The 20339-nt window shown below is 40.3% G+C and overlaps 1 protein-coding gene across 7 annotated transcripts in view; it reads right to left on the bottom strand.

Annotated features, from left to right (window-relative positions):
• DIP2A (DIP2 acetate--CoA ligase A) overlaps nucleotides 1-20339 on the bottom strand; it is a 144632-nt gene that overhangs the window by 28395 nt on the left and 95898 nt on the right. For 6 of the 7 annotated variants that reach the window (XM_089680886.1, XM_089680888.1, XM_089680889.1 and 3 more), the window contains 15 exons: nucleotides 19913-20041; nucleotides 19707-19826; nucleotides 19412-19609; nucleotides 18582-18673; nucleotides 16607-16717; nucleotides 16391-16514; nucleotides 15464-15573; nucleotides 9975-10077; nucleotides 8189-8253; nucleotides 7997-8090; nucleotides 4501-4620; nucleotides 4281-4395; nucleotides 2656-2795; nucleotides 2399-2535; nucleotides 2229-2309 (listed from right to left, as the gene is read on the bottom strand). In XM_089680886.1, coding sequence (XP_089537012.1) covers nucleotides 2229-2309; nucleotides 2399-2535; nucleotides 2656-2795; nucleotides 4281-4395; nucleotides 4501-4620; nucleotides 7997-8090; nucleotides 8189-8253; nucleotides 9975-10077; nucleotides 15464-15573; nucleotides 16391-16514; nucleotides 16607-16717; nucleotides 18582-18673; nucleotides 19412-19609; nucleotides 19707-19826; nucleotides 19913-20041 — 1739 coding nt within the window. The remainder of the gene's footprint in view (nucleotides 1-2228; nucleotides 2310-2398; nucleotides 2536-2655; nucleotides 2796-4280; nucleotides 4396-4500; nucleotides 4621-7996; nucleotides 8091-8188; nucleotides 8254-9974; nucleotides 10078-15463; nucleotides 15574-16390; nucleotides 16515-16606; nucleotides 16718-18581; nucleotides 18674-19411; nucleotides 19610-19706; nucleotides 19827-19912; nucleotides 20042-20339) is intronic. The other variant, XM_089680892.1, reaches the window with a different exon arrangement.

Genomic DNA, 20339 nt, shown 5'->3' with positions numbered 1-20339 from the left:
GTTATCTTCATCACATACACTATATAGCCAAAAGTATTGGGATGCCTGCCTTTACATGCACATGAACATTAAATGGGATCCCAGTCTTAGTCCTTAGGGTTCAATATTGAGTTGGCCCACCATTTGCAGCAATAACAGCTTCAACTCTTCTGGTAAAGGCTGTCCACAAGGTTTAGGAGTGCGTCTGTGGGAATGTTTGACCATTCTTCCAGAAGCACATTTGTGAGGTCAGGCACTGATGTCGGAAGAGAAGTTCTGGCTCACAGTCTCATCTTTAATTCATCCCAAAGCTGTTCTATAAGGTTGAGGTCAGGACTCTGTGCAGGCCAGCCAAGTTCCTCCACCCCAAACTTGCTCATCCATGTCTTTATGGAGCTTGCTTTGTGCACTGGTGCGCAGTCATGTTGGAACAGGAAGGGGCCATCCCCAAACTGTTCCAACAAGGTTGGGAGCATAAAATTGTCCAAAATGTCTTGGTATGCTGCCCTTCCCTTCACTCAAACTTAGGGGCTAAGCCCAACCTCTGAAAAACAACCCCACACCATAATCCCCCTCCACCAAACTTTACACTTGGCACAATGCAGTCAGGAAAGTACCATTCTCCTGGCAACCGCCAAACCCAGACACATCCATCGGATTGCCAGACAAAGCGCAGTTCGTCACTCCAGAGAAAATGCCACCACTGCTCTAGAGCCCAGTGGCAGCATGCTTTACACCACTGCATCCGACGCTTTGCATTGCACTTGGTGATGTAAGGCTTGGATGCAGCTGCTCAGCCATGAAAACCCATTCCATGAAGCTCTCTACACACTGTTGTGCAAGTCTGAAGGCCATACGATGTTTGTAGGTCTTTAGCTATTGACTCTGCAGACAACTGGCGACTTCTACGACTTCGCTGACCCCGCTCTGTCGTTTTACGTGGCCTACCATTTTGTGGCTGAAATTGTATATAAAACACCTTGTAAGTGTTACATGCATATCCAGCGCTTAAATGACGATGGAATGTAATTTCAATAATGGACTAAATAGACAGATCCACATGACAATGCATAATATAACCAATGTCACTATTAGTAATGTAACCAGACCTGTCAGCATACAAAGAAATGCATGTAATCAGTCCCTCCGGACTGTAGCTGAATGAAAAGATGTATGGACGATGGGAAAGCTTTGGCACATGCACAGTCACCGATAGCTCCTTGCCAAGGATGTGGGGAATCCCTCAGGAGACATGCAAAAGGAACACAGCAGGGCGCCAGGTCAGCGTGAATACAAACAAGACACTTTATTCAAAGTGCACTTACATGTCAAAAACCTGTGGTCAGCTGCCAAGGTTGGTGAGGCATGCAGAGACAGCTCTCTCCAGAGTGGTAGAGCCGAGGATTGCTGCAAGACATGGAGTGAGACCCGCTGTAAGGTGGAAGTCTGCGGCATCTCTCCGTGCGTGCCTGCCAGCTGACCGGGGTTCCTGGCAGGTGGCGTGAGTGACAGGTGGGCAGGCCGCACTGACATTGGGAGCTGACCACGGGTTTTTCACATGCAAGTGCACTTTGAATAAAGTTCCTTGTTTGTACTCTGACCTGGTGCCCTGCTGTGTTCCTTGTGCACTTTTGCTATAATACCACTAACAGTTGACCGTGGAATATTTAGTAGCAAGAAAATTTCACAGATGGACTTACTGCACAGGTGGCAACCTATCACGGTACCACGCTTGAATTCACTGAGCTCCTGAGAGCGATCCATTCTTTCACAAATGTTTGTAGAAGTAGTCTGCCTGCCTAGGTGCTTGATTTTATACACCTGTGGCCATGGAGGTGATTGGAACAACTGAATCCAGTGATTTGGAGGGGTGTTCCAATACTTTTGGCAATATAGTGTATAGTTTTCCTTAGTCTTCTTATAACCTCTTGTACCTTCTAATTTTTCTTTATGCATCTTCCTTAGACTCACTCCTCTTGAATTCTTTCCTCTAGTCCTTTTTATCTTAGTCTACTTTTATGTATGCTAGATACATAAACAAAAGGGATACACAAATATTTTGAACAATGTACTCTACTGAACAAGCATCCACATCACCTACCCAGTGCTGGCTTTTATATGGGAAGGTTATAGTACCACAACAGTGGGAGTCTGATGCTTTGCTAGCGATTCTCAATATTACACTGATGTATACACAGAATGCATACCAATATGTGAAATAAATACCTGGGAATTACTGATATACTCACTGGTCCAATGAATCCCAGTAGCCCAGTTCTAGTGAATTGCTGATTAGACACAGGATCTCCATTGGAAGTAAGTGGAATTGTCTTAAAAAAGAAAAGTAAAAATTTCACTCAGTCATCCACACCCTTCTCTATGTTATTCAGCTTCCATACTTCTTACTTATATAATGTACCTCAAATATATTTTTGGTGATTCCATGGAGTCCATAGTATGCAGTGCCTGTGGAGCTGGAGGACATACACAACTCTCCAACTTCATCTGTCTTACATAGATATGGAGCACCCTCCGCCTTCACAACACACATGCTGGCTATGGAGAGGCAAAACTATATTTATTAGTAGAATGAAGTATGAAATCTATTCAGATATTGCAAAACCCAATGCATAGTGATTGCCCATCAGTTCGTTAAAATGTAATCCTAGTACCTACCTCCAGGCATCACTTGTCCCACATCCTGTACAGTGAGCACAGAAAGCTTCTCCTCAGTGTCTGCACGAATGACACCATAGCTGAGTCCATTCATGGATAATACTGCCTTTCCAGGAGGAACTCCACCCATATCTGGGGGTCTGAAAACAATTCAAGGAAAGAACAAGGTAATGTAATTAAGTTTCCTGCAAAATTTACTGTTTACTAGCTCTCTAGATATACGATGTTGCAGTGGTCCACTACCATCTTCTCCCTTTAGTTTATTGTTGTCAGGACAAAAATATTTTCTTAAACAAAGATTGATTATAGATAGTGAAAAAAACATCAGTTTAAAAACTTACACACTAAAACAAAATAACCAATAATACATTTTCTCCATAAGGAGATGGGGGGCAGTTTCTTTACTGCCTCTTGGTAGAACTTACAATTAGCCAGAGAACACCAAACAAAAGGTCATCCACAGCAGAGTTGTACAGGGGAGTTTTTAAAGTGTTACTAAACCCACAACAATAAAATCAGTCTGTATATGCAGTAAAGCATGCTGGTTATACTCACTGTGGAACCTAAGGGGTTAATCCGCTGCATTGTGTAAAAAAGCCTTTTGGTCCTGTCTTCTCTGTTCCTCCCCTTTTTCAAGCGATCACCTCTTATCTCCTGATAAGACAGACTGAACAGTATGCACTTTGCACATGCTCAGTTTGGTATGTATATCTAGAGGTTTTTTCTTTCTTGGGAGAGTGCATGTGATCAGCACAGGGCCAATCAGCACTGGTCAGAGGTAATGAATCCTCCTAGACCAGAAAAAAAACTCCTCCTCCAAGCTTAAACCAATGCTCTGCTGAACACTGATAGAAGTCACAAGACTGCTCTAACTGCTAAAGAGAAAAGGTATTTATCAGTTTATATTTACTAAAATAATTACATTTCCATGTTCTGTGTACTGTGGGAGACCAGATATAGTGGATGCAGGGTCCAGGGCTTAGTAACACTTTAATGGCAGTGAACCATTCCCTGCACAAAATCATCTAGTCTGCACCAGCCCTCTGCAGTTTTTCTGTGCAGCGTTATGCTATACAGATCTAAGAACGCCAATCCTCCTGGCACACATTTTAAATGATACTATTGCAGAACAACATAGGTTGAAGGAGCAATACAAAGTGGGAGTTGGATAAGGGGTGTTCAGCAGTAAGGCCTGTACCAATACAGCTCTACCACTGGCAATTACACAAAGAATTCAGCCTTACTATTAGCTGTGTTTGATCTGGAAAAGACTGTGAAGGTTGTCAGTCAGGAGCGAGCACTGATCATTAATGATGCAAACATGCATAAGAAGAAAACTTTGCTATGTATGAAAAATGCAAAATCAAGCCTTTTAACTAGCCTGGGGCAAGGTGATTGCCTAAAAAGCCAAGTACAGACTAAAGCTAGAGGGAGCTGTGCTTTAATGCAGAGAACAGCTCCCCCTTCGTGAAGTAGTCAGCATCTGGCTATGACTTGCTCAAAGTGGCCAGCTACCCTGTAGCTTGGTACCAGAAAAGCGAGAGATAGAAAGGTGAAAGGAAGCAAAGCAAAGATTTGGAGACCTTACATTGGATGACCAAAAGCTAATCTCTAGCATTATTCACCTGCGCATGGATACAGTGAGTGCCTCTGATGAGGTGGCACATGGAGAAATCACTTCAGGCCTTAAACCACGAGACTGGAAGACGTTAAGGAAGGCATCACATGATGAGATAGACCCTGTAAACACAGGCAGCCTTTATAGGACATGTTCCTTAAACCTTACAATAGCAGTTGTAAAGAGTGAGGTTAAAAAGACTTTGCAGCAATTCTTAAAAATCTTACAAGGATTTGCACCATCAGCCACAATCAACATTCGTAGGGAACCGAGGCTCACATCCCGTTGGTCTCTCTGTGCCAGAAGTGACCAGTGCATGTCTCTAGATTTCACTAGTGCAACACGAGCTGCAGAAAAAGACAAAAAAGATGCCTTAACACCCAACACAATATAAGTTATTATGTCTTTATCAATGTCATTTGACTTCCTCCCAGAACGCGCCCTCCCGCGTTCCCCTGGCAATCTCCGTGATCACTGTGTCCTACGGACACAGCTGCTCACGTGATGTGGTAAAAGGCCAAATCACAGCGGCCTTTTACCACGTGGTGAGCTGTGTCCAATGACACAGCAGATCACTGGTAAATGCAGTTGCCGGTTATCGGCTGCACTTTCTTCACACTGTCACAGCGTGAGGAAAGTACTGCCGATAACCGGCAATTGTCAGAGGATGGATCTTGTGCCCAGCAGTGCCACTCATCAGTGCCACCCAGCAATGCCCATCATTGTTGCATATCAGTACCACCTATCAGTTCTGCCTCATCAACGCACATCCGCGAAGGAGAAAAAGTACCTGTTTGCTAAATTTTATAACAGAAACAAAGCTCTATTTGTGTGAAAAAAATGATATAAATTTCATATGGGTACAGTGTTGCATGACCACGCAATTGTCATTCAAAATGTGTCAGGGCTGAAAGCTGAAAATTGGCCTGGGCAGGAAGGGGGTATAAGTGACCAGTAGGAAATGGTTAAAGGACCACTATAGCTCAAAACAAAGAATTTACTTTATGTTAAAGTTACAAACAACAGTCACATCCCGTACAGACACTGTGATATTTGTCATGTATAGATGTATAACATTTGTTACAGGTCAGGCAAAAGGGGACGGCAAAATAATGGGTAGTTTTGTTGTATGGAATACAAAGTCCACTGTTTTATATTCACTATACAGTCTTCATAACTTGACCATCTTATTTAATATTTTATTTTTGCACAATTCAGCTTTTAAAGGATAAGTTAACCTTGTAACATGTTCCCATGGCTGCAGCCTTTTCCTGATCTGCTGTCTCTAGTAACAGCAAGCTGGGGATCTTTTCCCCTAACACAGTGTAAAAAACAAACAAACAAAAATATACGCTCTGCCAACCTGGCCACATCATTCATTCACAGAGTTCTGTGAATGGGAAAACTACAATTACCAACAGCTCTTGCAACTGATAGCTTGTAGATTTCAATGAACTATCAGAGTGGTGATCGCTCTAGGTTGTTCATTGATGGTTCCGGTCATTGTGTAACTGCCTGTCTGTACGAGGTACAAGCAGACAGCTTACACTGACAGTCTGCAGGCAACATCCATTGTGCTGCTGATCACGGGAGCAATGCTTTAACTACTTGCCAACAGGCCCATGCATATATGCTACAGGCCAGCAGCTCTCCTGTGCTAGATCACGTATATGTATGTCATGTGGGAATTCTTGGTAGGGAGCACTCTGCGCACCCGCCCCCCAGCTGTGCTGTCATTTGCTACACTGTGTTAATGTCACTGGTGATGTCAGTGTTAGCCAGTGCCCACAAAGTGTCAGTTAGTGGCAGGTTGCCCACTGCTGTTCCACAGTCCCATTACACGTTGCTGACCACCACTATTACTAGTATAAATAAAACTTCCAGTATGTATACCATCCTTTGTAGATGCTATACCTTTCATGCAAACAGATTGATATACACTTTTTGGGATTTGTTGTCACCAAAGACGTGTAGAACACATTTTGGCCTAAATTTATGTAGAAATTCAATTTAATCGGATATGTTTTAAAACAAAGTAAACAATATTATTTTTTCCCCACACAATTTACCGTCCTTTTTCATTTTTATAGAATAAAAAATAAGAAAAACCCAGGGTGATCAAATACCACCAAAAGAAAGCTGTATTTGTGTTATGGTATAATGATATAAATGTAATTTGTGCAAAAAATGATCTAAACTTCATTTGGGTGCAGAGTTGCATGACTGCGCAAAGAGTTTAAGTAGTGCAGTGCTAAAAATAGCAAAAAAATGGCCTGGTTATGAAGGGGGTGAAATCTGCCAGAGCTGAATTGATTAAAGGCTCCTAATAAAAATAATAAATAAATGCACATTAATTTACCTGCAAAAAGATATGCATTTATTTATTTAAAGGTGAACTTACCCTTTAAAAATATTTACTTATGAATGGTTATATGGTCAGGATCAATTTCCTGCGTTTTTAAAAAAAAAATTAGCCCAACTCGTTTTATTTGAAGTCCCAAAAATCTGTTTAGCAATGCACTGTCTTTTTACAAGCTGCACTCTATAATAACCACAGCAAGGCCAAATCATCAAGGAACGTAGCAGGCTGTAATTTGCACTTTAATAACTGTCAGGTCCGCAATAACTTAACCTCTCCGCAACAGGCAACTACATAGAGCTACATTTTCGATCATTACATAGAACATATTTTGGCATCACATTGTTATTGTACAAAAAAAAATTACAAAATTATGCTTATTTTAAAAATCATTACATCAGTGTTTTAAAATCAGCTATGGAACTAGATGGCTACAGACCTCCAACAAGAGCTCTACATATGAAAGGTGTATAGGAGTTTAAAGAGGTTTGTCACTCTCAGGCTATCATGTGAAAAATTCTCTCCTGCCTGTATTAACATATAACCACCAGGGGTCGCTCTACCTTTACTTATGCCAATCAGCCTAATGCAGCTGAGATAGACTACATAAAAGCTGATCATCAGTCAGTCGTATGAGACCTGCACCCCTATGAATGGGCATAATTGCATAAAGAAAGGATGTTTCAGCTGCAGTCTTGAAGATGTTAAATCACTTTGGGGAAAAAAAACCTGTTACTGATCGGATCTGTGGTTGTTTGAATAGGATAGCATCTACCAGATATGGTTGTATCTTTCTAATAAGTGGAAAATCACTTTAAACACTTGACAGGTCAAGCACTGGAATCGCCTGGGAAGTACTGAAAATTCTGTGCAATAATAATCACATATGCCATCATTTTGACTTTCTTACACGTGACGGGACCTTCCCAGGTAAATAGTACTAATGAACGGGTAGAAATCTATACATTTTATTGTCACAAGGTGCAAACGAAAGGCCAGACTTTGCTTAATGCGTTTCTTTAGAGATCCATTGTCCTGCACCAGGCATCATGATACAGACCCAAGACTACTAAACTAGCACTGACAGAACATGAGGTCATACGGAAAGAGGGAAGAGGTGGGTAAGGAAACTTAGTAACGTTTTGCAAACGAAGACACCTTTAAAAGGGCGAATAAAATGTTATTACGAATGTACAAGACATGGTGAAAAAATGATACCCAAGTCAAGACGGTATAGAAAAACAAACATAGATGTATCTGATACTGTATATATACACAACAAACTGTTTTAAGCAAAAAGACCTAATATTCAAATTAAGTCTTCACCATTTGACATGAATGTCCAGAAATAACAGGTAATTTACCTTTATAGGCGCTGACCTTTTGAATCCAAGACAATGGATTCACCTTCATCAGTGCATATGGGATGCTGACTACATGCATGCGATTCATAACACTCTGCGAGACATAATATACTTTTTAGCGATTAATTAATGGGATTACAAAAGGAACATTACATGATGTGTATGTATGCCCTGCAGAAAACAAACACTCACAGTAAGTACGCCATGCCACAGGCCAGCATCTCTTTTAAAGTCCAGAACATTAATCAATGTTTCCGCTAGAAGACAATAACAAAGGCTATGTCATCATTATCTGCATTTTACTGCCATACACAAATATGTATATTTAAATAGGATATGTTTATACTTTATATTTTATTCTGATTTGCTAATAATTTACTTACTTCACTTGCAAATTCACAATAAAGAGTTTGCCTGTTAGTTTAGTATTGTGGCACCACCATAAACAAACTACTGTTCTGCACTGGTTGGACTTAAAGTGGTTGTAAATCCTTCCATATACTAACTGAAGTGACTAGCCCCAGGTGATACACAGATATGAAACCAATCCTCCCACAAAATTTGTACCTGTTTATCTGCAGCACTTTCTCCTCTACAGCCATTCAAAGTAGAGATTTTACACATTTCTCATGTCTAGAAAGCAGGGATCTGATGTCACACACTGCACACTAGAGCAGGAAGCTGAGTGCAATTTGAGACCTGTGGGGAGAGAAAGGACACACCCTCTCTTACACAGTCTCATAGGGAAATGAACAGCTGAGGCTGTAATCACCTCCTGTGTGCTGGAGAGATGGTCAGGCTGTCCCCCAGGATTGCTTGGTGTCTGTATAGACTGTCAGAAGCGACTCATGCGGATAACAGAGAATGACAGTGCAGTCAGAAATCACACTAGGTGCTTTGGATTAAGGCAAATACACACTATAGAACGATTTGCTTTGTTCATTTTCCATGTCAGGTGTTTACAACCACTTTATTTCTACTAAGTAAGCAAAAGAGAGACAAGCATCCCACAGTGACGTAGAGGAGCTTGGAGGGTGGAGCCTCCTTAATGTTATTCTACAGAGCATCTAACTCAAAAAAAAAAAGAAAGCAATTAACATTGTGACTGAAAACACTCTTTAAATGCAACTCCTTAGCTCCAGTTGAACACATGTATGTTACTGCATGGAGTGGGCATTATACCTATAAGAGCACCTTTTTGTGTGAAGGGAGTGTGCTCAATCATTCACCCCCAACAGAGTGATTGACTTTTCACAGCTCCTGGAGTGAAAAGTGGGAGTTAGTAGGATGGGCTACCAATCATGTGATCACTGTGAAAGCAAATCACAGTGATCACGATCAACTGCCTTATCGGAAGGCAAATAGTGTACTACTGTTTCAGGGTCCTACTACAGGTACAAAAAAAACAAATGCACATTTCATGATGTGCCCCAGAGGACCTTGGAGGTACTAATGTGAAGATGTGATAATTAGTTATAGCTTATGCTGTCAACTAACAGCATACTGCTGCTTGATCACCACACAGGATCATTTTAGACAAGTAATTCCACAACAATCTACATTTTAAGGACTTTTCTAACAATAAAGCAACTGTATATTAATCTTTTGCTTAAAGGATATGGACTATGGCCATTAACAGGCCAATCATTAAACGACTGGTTTTAGACCTACATTTTATCATGATAGGACTGTGTATGGACGCATACTTTTATAATTTGATACCTGCCTGGATATTGAATGAATGACGTGGAAATCCAATACACAATCAACTGCCCTTGAATGCAGTTATTGTGCAACCCTCCCTCTGCATGATTCAGAAACCAAATGACTTAAGTGTTCACAATTGGCAAAACGTGTTAATGATCTATATAAGGCCGTCCAGTTTACAAAATTTGTTGCCTAAGGAAAACGCCAAATACAACTGAAACTAAAAGAAACTGTTTAATAAATGTAAAACCATCACATTTGTCACACTTACCTTCTGAATAACCACAGGCCTGTGTTAGGGCATGGCAATGAGCCAACATGGCTGACTGAGACACAGTAACCCCCATGGTACTGCCCTCTTTGCTGGTTTTGTACTGCACACAAAAGGTCAAATGAAATAATTAAATTACGTATGTATAAATAATATACTGAAGTAAAGTATTTGCCAGAAGCAAAATTAAGACACTAATGTCATTCAGTTTGCAGATTTCTGCAATTGCTGCAGCAATAATGTAATAAAATCTTTGGAGGGCAAATATTGTCCATTTTAGAGATAGTCCGCCTGCAAATGTTACCATAAAATGGACAATTGTCAATAGTAATCAGAATCTGCATTTTGTGGTTCACCATAAGATTCAAACATATAAGGTATATTATAGTTGAGCCTTGCAGTCACTGAATGTCATGCGCATGGCATTAGTAGACTGTCTCCAGGAAACCTACCTCTGGCTCTTTCATTAAAGCTTTCAATAACACCTAAATTTGACCCTTATCCTAAACATGAAAATTATTAAATTGAGCATCAAAATAGAAAATTGACATACTTATAAATTCCATATCTAGGAGTAGAGTACCAGACACAAGAATTGATTCTTAGTTCGTGGATACTCTCAGGTGATTGGACACTGGCAAAACGTTTGCTGGAAACTGCAATCCCATGTACCCATATAAACGTGCCAACTCCAAATCTAGCAAAAAATCACTGTGCAAAGTCCTGTGCTGTACTCCAAGATATTGGATTTACAGGTATCTCAAAATTCCTATTAACTTAGTTGTACAGTGCAGAACAAAGGAATAGAGGGGTGGGAAACAAAACAGCTAAAACAAATGGCAACAGGCCCACAGGAACAAAAAAAAAAGTTGCTAGCAGAAACACCTTTTAGCTGAAGCACAGATCAGCAGAGGCTCAAACAGCCACCTGTGAAACCATGGTTTTGAAAAACTGTCCAGAAAAACAGGTGTTGGCCTTGTGACTTATGAGAAGGACAGATGCAAGATGCTGCAGAAGGTCCATGAACCCCGACATCTTTCAGAGAATGAGCTCAGTATGTTCCCCTGAGGGCAAAAGCCCTAGGAAAAAAAGCAAAATTAACATCGAGCCAGGCAAAAATAGGAGAGAAAAATCCTATAGAGGAAACTTGGGCATTTTACGGCCCTCAAGTCACATCCAGCCTTTTGGCTGTCACAATGTTTCCACTCTACGTTGCAACTCTCAGGAGCAGTACACCTGTTCTTCACTCCAGAAATCTCTTCTGTACTGAACTCAGGCTCTCTCCTTGTGCTTGCAGCTCTGCCAGTTATCTACTCGAGTCTATCAGTCACACAAGCGGCACTCAAAACTACAGATCAATTGACTCCTGTGCCTGTCAGCTCCCTCACTGCTTTTACTAGCTTGCCCTACATGAACATCGTAAGCACAAGATCAGCACAGGATATTTAGTTACTACCGTTTTTAAAATTTGTGAGTGTGCACATTATTTCATCAGCCGCTGTATTATTCCTAGTGCCAGGTGTTTGTGTTCTATATGTTTGGGTACTTACAGGCCTTCCCAGGTCCAAATTTATTATTGAACAGAATTAAGTTCAGTCTACTAGTTCAGAACCCAATGATTGAGACCATAAGCTTGGACAATGACCTGTATGAGCCACATGGAGATGGTGAAGTGAAAAGCTAGTGCACCTTACATAGTCAATTCAGGATTACAAAAAGGGAACTGGTCTTCCTGAAAAAAAAAAAAAAACCAGTAGCTGAGAAAAAGGATCTCAAGCCCAAGTCACATGCAGACCATGAAGGAAAATTTCCCATTGGTAAACTGATGACAATGTCCTGGTTAAGGTAAAAGGGAAACACTACTTTAGGCAAGAAGGAAGTTCTAGTCCTCAACAACACCTTGTACCTATGCAAAACCAAAAATTATTCCCTGCATGATATAGTTCGACTCACTAAGGTGGTGGTTACAAGAAACACCACCTTTTTTAAGAGCAAACATGGAGAGCTACATGGGAGATCCCCTTTAAAAAGGTCTTAATCAAAAGAGTGAAAGGCAAATGATCTCTGAAACAGAATTGAAAGGGCAGAAACCTGGCCCTTCATAGTGCTGAGAATAAGACACTGGCCAAACCCAGCTGTATGAGGGAATTTGTCCCATGGTAAAGCTCTTGGGGGGGAAGCCCCAAGACTCACACAAAGTGAAGTATGCTTTACTTTCAATGATAAACCTTTTGTGAATTAGACTTCCTACCTTTTAGCATTGTAGCAATCACAGACTCAAACCACTCACAGACTATACCACTCAAGCCACAAAATGGTAGTGCAGGTGCTCCAGGTTAAAGCATAGGAATCGTAGATGACCAGGAAAGATGGGGGCATGTAAACAAGCATTTCTGATGTCCACCAAAGCCAGAAAGTCTTTCTAGTGAAGGGAAGTGATGGCCTATTTTAAAAGACATTTAGAGCTTTGAGATCCAGACTGGTGAAAATGCCCCCTTTATGCTTGGGAATGACTCCTTGATCCAGAAGAACCAAGAGGGTTCAGTGGAGATCTACTTATTTACATGGCAACACAGAAAAGGTAAGAGTGTGGGGGGGGGGGGGAACCAATCTCCAGTTTGTTGTCCTGGGACACCACATCCTGTACTGACTGGAAACCGGTTATGCACCTTCAGGCTTCTCTGAGGATTTGTCAGACTTTGAGCTCCAGGACTTGCAGGTGGAGGTTGAGGGAGTGGTGAAACAAAAGTGACATTTCTTAATATAGAGGGAGAAGACTGCAGTCTGTTCCTCAGGCTTCTGCTGAAGAAGTTTGGTGCTGTTGCTATGAGTAGCATCCCTGATGTTGTCTAAAGCTGGTCTGAAGAGATGCTGTCCCTCAAAGGCCATGAGGGTTAAATGCTTTTTATGCAAGGGTACTGCAATCCAGGCAATTAAGCCAAAGTACTCTATGCCTATCAACTGACATGACACACAACATGCAAAAAATAGAAAGACTTCTAGCAAACCAATCAGGCTCAAATTTAGGACAATAACCATGTGTTTCACATTCTCTATAACTGATAGATACACCTCGGTAGCAGTTATATCCCATTTAAGGGATTTTGATCAGTCAGAAATTATCTGACAAAATAAGAACACAACTTGAATCAGATGAAAGGCAGAGCCTGTTAGCAAGAACAGAACTTTAGAAGAGCTTCTAGGAACAGATTGAAGTTCCATGAGGCAGTACAGTGCAGAAAGAGTGCAGACATCCCACCCAGCAGATAATGTCAGCACTCGGTCTCACAGCATTAACTTTTTCCACTGCAAAACTGGTGGGAAAAGGGAGTAAAGGTGTTCAGCAACCTAAGTAATTCAGGTAGCTAGCTCCTGGTACATGGCCTAACTAGCTTACTTACGAAATGAGTTTTCAGCGACAGGTCAAGCAATGACAGCCATTGACAGAGCTTAAGGCTGTGAACCTGGAAACATTCTGCAGCTACAGTACCTTGAAAAAGTACTTATACCCATTCTGAGAAGAAGGATGGAGCCAAATGCAGGGCAATCTTTGAAGACCTGTAGAGTCTGCAAAAAACTTAAGACTGGGGCAGAGGTTCACCTTTCAGCAGGACAATGACACTAAACATACAGCCAGAGCTACAATGGAACGGTTTAGATCAAAGCATATTCATATGTTAGAATGGCCCAGTCAAAGTCCAGACCCAAATCCAATTGAAAATCTGTGGCAAGATTTGAAAATTGCTGTTCACTGTACATTTGCATCCAGCGCTGGCTGGCTTCCCAATGCTGCTCCTTTCTCACCCTATGAGCTGCAAAAGGCTGAAATCAAGATACATTCTTGTACTCACAGTAGTTTAATATAAAACACATTTTAAGATGAAACAAAGACTACATACTTGCATTCTTATGTGACTTTTATATGGACCTGGAGATCAGCTTTAACCTATCCTTCAACTTGACCCATAAAATTGCATATTTACACGATTGATACTTAAAGAATCCCATTTTAAATGCTTATATTCCCTGAAGTAAGATGTGACAGAGCTGATAAAATGTTTTATAGGAAGATGCCCAGTAGTTCTCAGACAGGGAGAGAAATATGCAGCACTGTAAGCCAGTCAGGCACTAATGAATTGCATAGTGCAAAATTACCACCATGCGCCTGTTGAAAGGTAGAGTGAGCTAAATGCTCCATCACTTTACAGTCAGCAGGTTGAGATGGACTTCTAACCAAAACGCTATTGCTTGCCTAAGCTGTTTGGACAGGGCACCTGGATCACAAGACCTGGACTAGTAAAACAGAATTACATATCATTTGACAATTAAGAAAGTTCACATATACAACTATATTCAACTTGTATACTGCTATTTGCTTCCTGTTCCACTTTTAGAAGGTAATTGCAGGTATCTTCTTAAATGGCAAGGAAGTGGACATGTTCATTTCAGCTGCTGCTCTACACGTGAAATACGGATGTCAACACAGCTTTGCTACCACAAGGTTGGTGAAGCAAAGTTATACAGAATAAAAATAATTTTTGATTTGGAATTTGTGGCTTTAGGTTAGGATTAATGTTGCATGACACCTCCCTATTCCCTGCTGAAACACTGTTTCCCTGTTGAAAAAATTCAAATGGAATATCAGGAAAAAACTGTTTTAGATATTTGGCTTGTCCAGATAATGTTACCTCTAATGTTGTTTATATTAGGTCTGGATGGCTGTTGGGTATGGTAAAAGTCCTAGTATTATTTATACCAGATAGAATTATCAGCTGAGGCTGAAACTTCAAGCTATAGTACAGTTAAGGATCATGCTGTTAGCTCTCCCTTTCCTTTCACATCGTTCACTCAACAAATGTCTTGTATTCTGTGCACAGAAGGGAAGGTTGAGTCATTTATCTGTCCCTCCTCACCCTTTGTCCATCCACAGAATGCCTTGTATGGATGGGTGGAGAGTGAACAACATGATTGTTCACTGTACTATAACCAAAACTGTCAGCCGCAGCTCAAGAAGACCACAGCTTAGAGTTGTATCTGACATGAATGAAACTTGGATTTGTACTGTACCCATCTGGAACTAATCAAAACAGAATTAGAGGGAATTTATTTGGACAAACAAAAATCTAAAAAAGTTTTTGCCTGGAGCTCCACTTAAAAATAAAACACCTGTAGAAAAAAATACCTTTCCTCTGGCTTCTGCGGTGCAGGACATGAAGTCATCCTTCTCTAAGGAGATTCCTAGGGAATGGTGAGCACTCCAAATCTTGCGATATGTCACTGTACGGCTTGGAGCCTTTTCTCAAGAAGATTTGGAGAACTCTACTTCCAAAGTTTTAATAGCAGTGCAGCAGGGAAGGAGGGGGTCACACTTGAATAATAGACCTTGCACTTTAGGTTCAAGGTCAGCTTTAATGCTTTAACAAGTAAAAGACCTGATGATCGAGGCATAATCTGTAAAAACTACGGTACATTAAATTTTAATAATTTACCTCTATATATGCTGCATCATTGCTTGCATCTCTGATATGTGGATGCCAGTCTTTGGGAGGCTTCATTAAGTGCTTTCCATCAATAACAAACCATGCTAAACGAGGCCAACCTGTAGGAGATAAAATTCTAAGCATAAATACGTATGTTTTAACATTTGTTTTTATGTGTTTATTTAAATAACATTACAGCTCTGTGATGTACAAGACAACTTTTCTCCTTCTGGTTGCTTTTTAAAAAGGTATACCTTTTGGTGCTCACAACCAGCACCCTGGGAGCAATCTGTAGCACTGGATTCTTACAATGTGGCTTCTTAGTGGATATTTAATTCCATTTTATGTGGAATGCGCTAAATTACAGTGCTAAAATCAGATTAGCTACATAAACTATAAGGAACAAACTAACTGAGTAAGGGCACTGGCAGACATTACAAATCCCTTGATGACCAATAAGAAAATAATACCAAAAAGCATGCTCATTTAGAGGTTGCCAAAGTTATTTAATACCATTAAAGATATTAAAGACCATCCTTCCGACGCATTTGTTTTTAGTTTTGGATAGAGTAAAGACAACTTCAAACTTTTGGCAACTTTTTATCTGTCTGTGACGCCAATCCAAGAAATGAGTGGTATGGTAGTCACCGGGAAAGGGAAGCATCAACTACAGTAAAAAACATTATTAGAAGTTCTAATTCGTACACATGCCACTAAAAAAATGTGTTTTTTGACTATGTCGTCATCGGAGAGGTTAGCCATGATGTCCTATGCAAAACAAATTAAACCATTTTTTTGTTGAGTTGGACTTTAACTTTCTCATAGTTTGTGTGACTCCATACTTGTTAAATTTGGACGTGGCTCCTGAGCTGTCAAAAGGAGAAGGCTGCACCTGATATAATTTTCTTTGTCACATGTGATGAGCTCATTGATTACCTTTGAATGTCACAACTTCCCCTGTTTGGGCTTTAGGCAGTCCTTTTTGGCAGACATCAGTGGTAAGAGCAAGTGATACTCCACAACTACCCAAGAGGAATCCGATCTGCTGACCGCCAGCATCCTGCAGAGAAGCAAGGTGTGTACAATCATCTGTAGGTATTCTGTACATCATTTGTGTTTTATTACCCTGAACTGTCAATTAGTTTTCATTACCTTCCTAGTCAGTGGCACTTCAATGGGCACAGGAATAAGGTCTGAAAGGAGGCATCCATAAAATGCTACCATAAACATCACAGGATCGCTGTTGGGAAATACAAGCGCCACCTGCAAAACAGAAAATTTACCAATACTATCTTTACTGCATCACTAGTTCTCAACATTATGTACGCCTCTATGCAATCTCCAGCTGTGCAAAAATAGAATTAGTGCCAGAAAATAATATACTTATATATTTTTAGCTGCAGTTTCACCAGAACAAAAATGCTATTAATGTGTATATAACAAACAGTGGTCCCACTCTTCTCAAACTATATTTACTACATTCACATATATCATGAAGTGTTTATATATGAATAAATGTAACATAGCCCAAGATTCACAGAAAAATGTTCATATATCCCATCAACTAGCTAAAAATCCAAAGACAGGTATTCCAACATAAATTCCTCCAAGTGCATGCACCACCTCAAATTAGCAATCCGTTCATCAATAAGGAGAAAAATCTCCAATGCGGTCTCCAGCAACACCCAAATATGGAGACACCCCCAAACAAAGTTGACATCTATTAAATAGGAGGCTATTGTAGCATGCACTGGTAAATATCCAGTAAGATTAATCCACAATCTCCCCATTAATCATGGAATGCGTGTGGTATCCCGAATAACCAACACAAAAAAAAGGGACTTACTTCATCAAGTTGGTTACATTGGCCGCATGGAATACAGCACATTTGCCAGAAATGTTAATTTGGCACACATGAACACTATGTGATATATGTCAATATTTTAAAAATAAAGGGGAATGGGAACACTGTTTTATTTATATTCACTAATTGAAACTTATTTCTATACTTCGTACAATAAACCTAAAAAATTAACATGTTATGAGTGTACATGAGGTGGAAAACTGCGGAGAGAAGATAGCCCTTGTTTATGCAGCAACGTGAAAAATGTTATATTGGCTAAGGAGCATTAGACTTCTTGTTCAGTAATCACAAAGAAGAAACATTACAAAATATAAGTTTGATGCCTTTGGACCAACAGGCGTTGCTACTTCTACAAAAATAGTTGTGAATATTAGCAGCTCCTTCTTGGAATGCTCATAATGTAACTTGGCCAAAACAGTTTTTTTAAAACCCAAGCAACATTTCTACTTATCTAAGTTAATAACTATGAACATTAATAAACCTATCTTATATAAACCAACTCATAATTTTGACTTTGTGGCCCTTTACTGAGCTTTAGGAGGAATTATTATTTTAACCAGAGATTTACAGCACCAGTTGATCAACTTATGAATCATATTCTAGAAGCATGTGTCACTGTGTGTGTGAGGACATATGAATTCTGTATAGATGCACATGAAACTATGGCACCTTAAAGCAAAATTAAAGTTAAAAATAAAATAAAATGCTGACACACACATTGGTGTCTTGTGCTATAAATGCTTCCTCCTGCCTGTCAGCAGTAATGTACACTGAGCCATGCAATTGCAGATTACATTATAGCAATTGCTCAGTGCAATGGTGATGCGACTCCTGTGCACATGCACAGGAGTCACATCATCATAGCTTGGCCACTCAAGCAGCCAAATGGAGCAAACCTGTAAGGAAAACCGGGCGAAGATGGAAGCACCCCTGCACTGACAACGCAGTATTGAAGGGGTTCCTTTGACAGGCTTGTCCTAATAAGCTAGTATGCACAAGCCATAGATAATGGGTTATTTGTTGGCTAAGAGATTATATTAATATTAGCTAATTTCAGGCATTAGGTATTCAGGTAAGAAAAGGTTTAATATAGAATTACTTTAGAGCAGAACCAATTTTTTCAGTCTAGGGAAGCTGCAGCTTTCTCATTAATTAGTGTGGGAGACCTGAACCAATAACGTATAGGTAGGGTGATCTAACCTCCATTCACAATGTCCTTGCTGTATATTTTTGGTGCAATAACAATGTTGAGATGATAGTTACCCTATCTCCAGGTTTAAGAAGAGATTCATTCTTGTTGGTCAGCTTGTTCATTAAAGTGTAAGCCAGTTTGACACTTCTACTCCACAATTTTCCTAAATACAAAAAAGAAAAATAAGAAATAAGACAATATTTATGGATAGCCTAAAGACAAGAAACAACCTCAGAGTTCATTACATCTACTTTCTGGAAAGCTTCATAGGCTAGGTTCACACTAGCCAAAACACTGAAAAGCAATCAGTGGTGGATACGTTTTCAAAGCACGGCTAAGCAGCTGCTGTCAGGCTTTCAGGCAATGATCCTGCCACCTCCTGAATGCCTGTATTTTTCAGGAATGCTAGTCTATAATGGGGCAAGGGCACTGCAACTGCAAGCCACGTGTATGGCTCACAGCTGCGGCAGGCCCCATTTATTTTAATGGCCAAGTTTGACAAGTGTTGCAGCCTGTCAACTCAGTGTGTCTTGGCTGCAGCATGTGAACCGCCTCCTGCAGCTGTTTAAACTTTTGATGGGCAATATGGAAGAAGAGTGGATAAGCGACTCAATTTTAGTGTGTAAACTTTAGCTTGAGCTAATAAACTTTGTAAACTGACTTTTTAAAACAAATGAAATAAGAAAACATGATAGGGAGCCTAAAGCTACACCTGCTGGGTGGATGTGAAAATGTAAAAATATATTCATAAGAAATATTGCTAACATCAACCAAACAAATCCACTAAAAATCTAATTGTTTAGTGTGACAAAAAGCCTCTTTCCTTCACTCTAAGATAAAAAAGGCACTCTTTCAGGAGAGCCAGAATCCTTTCATTGTCCAAAAAAAAAAGTAAGCTTACCATAGGTGAGAGTGTAGACTGCTTTCCCAGTGGTGTCTAAGGAAGTAAGACATGGTGTCTTGGGCTGAGTAGTCCCCCAGCGATGAAGAGCAGTTAACAATGATGGAGGCCAGTTAGAAACAACTCCCAGGGGTTCCCCCTTAAGCAGTGCCATCTCTGTGCCTTCTGATTTTGGTTGGTTGGGATCTGGCTGCTGAACTGCACAAAAAAAAAAAAGAAATGCAAAGTATGAGGACCCACAAAGCTTAAAAAATTCTGAACTCACCAGAACTAAATATTTGCCCACCACTAATACCTTCCAGAAGCTCTTCAAAATCATCCACAAAGAACTCTCTGAGTGGAGGACGCTTTGGCCTTTTTAATGTATTGAGGAGCTGTTGAATTTTGGACGAGACTCTGCTGTTTACTGGCACACCTATAGGGGAGGAACAAGGGGGTCAGACCACTGTGTACATCTCATGTTAGCATGTCTACTCGAAGCGTCTAATAATACTAACGCACCATCTGCTGTTTCTAATATGCTGCTGTTGAACCCCCGTGGCACGCCACGAACAGATGCCACCTGTGGACGTTCATGAAGAGAATTTCCTAGGAGTCCGGTAGTCACGTCAGGTGGTGCAGAAACACTCTCTGGTTATCAGGATGAAGAACATGACACATGGTTCTGATCACAGTCTGAAACCTTATGAAGTCACCCAATGAGCAATATCCCTGCCTTGGTCACTGCCATGACACAATGAACCCAATTTATAAAAACAAAAAACAGGGCAGGTGACTTACTATGGGCAAAGATGATAGTTTTTAAAATGAACCCAGACCTATGCATATACAAAATCTGCCTTTTTAGGTATAGCCAACTAGAAGATTTAGAAAAAAATATATACTGTCACCAACCTTTAATACTCCTTACATTGTGCCATGACATGTA

Source organism: Staurois parvus, unplaced genomic scaffold (genome assembly GCF_062004578.1).
Source record: "Staurois parvus isolate SC_StPar_1 unplaced genomic scaffold, SC_StPar_1.0 ptg000251l, whole genome shotgun sequence".
In the NCBI taxonomy this organism is placed as follows: domain Eukaryota; kingdom Metazoa; phylum Chordata; class Amphibia; order Anura; family Ranidae; genus Staurois; species Staurois parvus.
The sequence above is the reverse complement of the archived record's forward strand: the minus strand, read 5'-3'. Positions and strand labels throughout refer to the sequence as shown.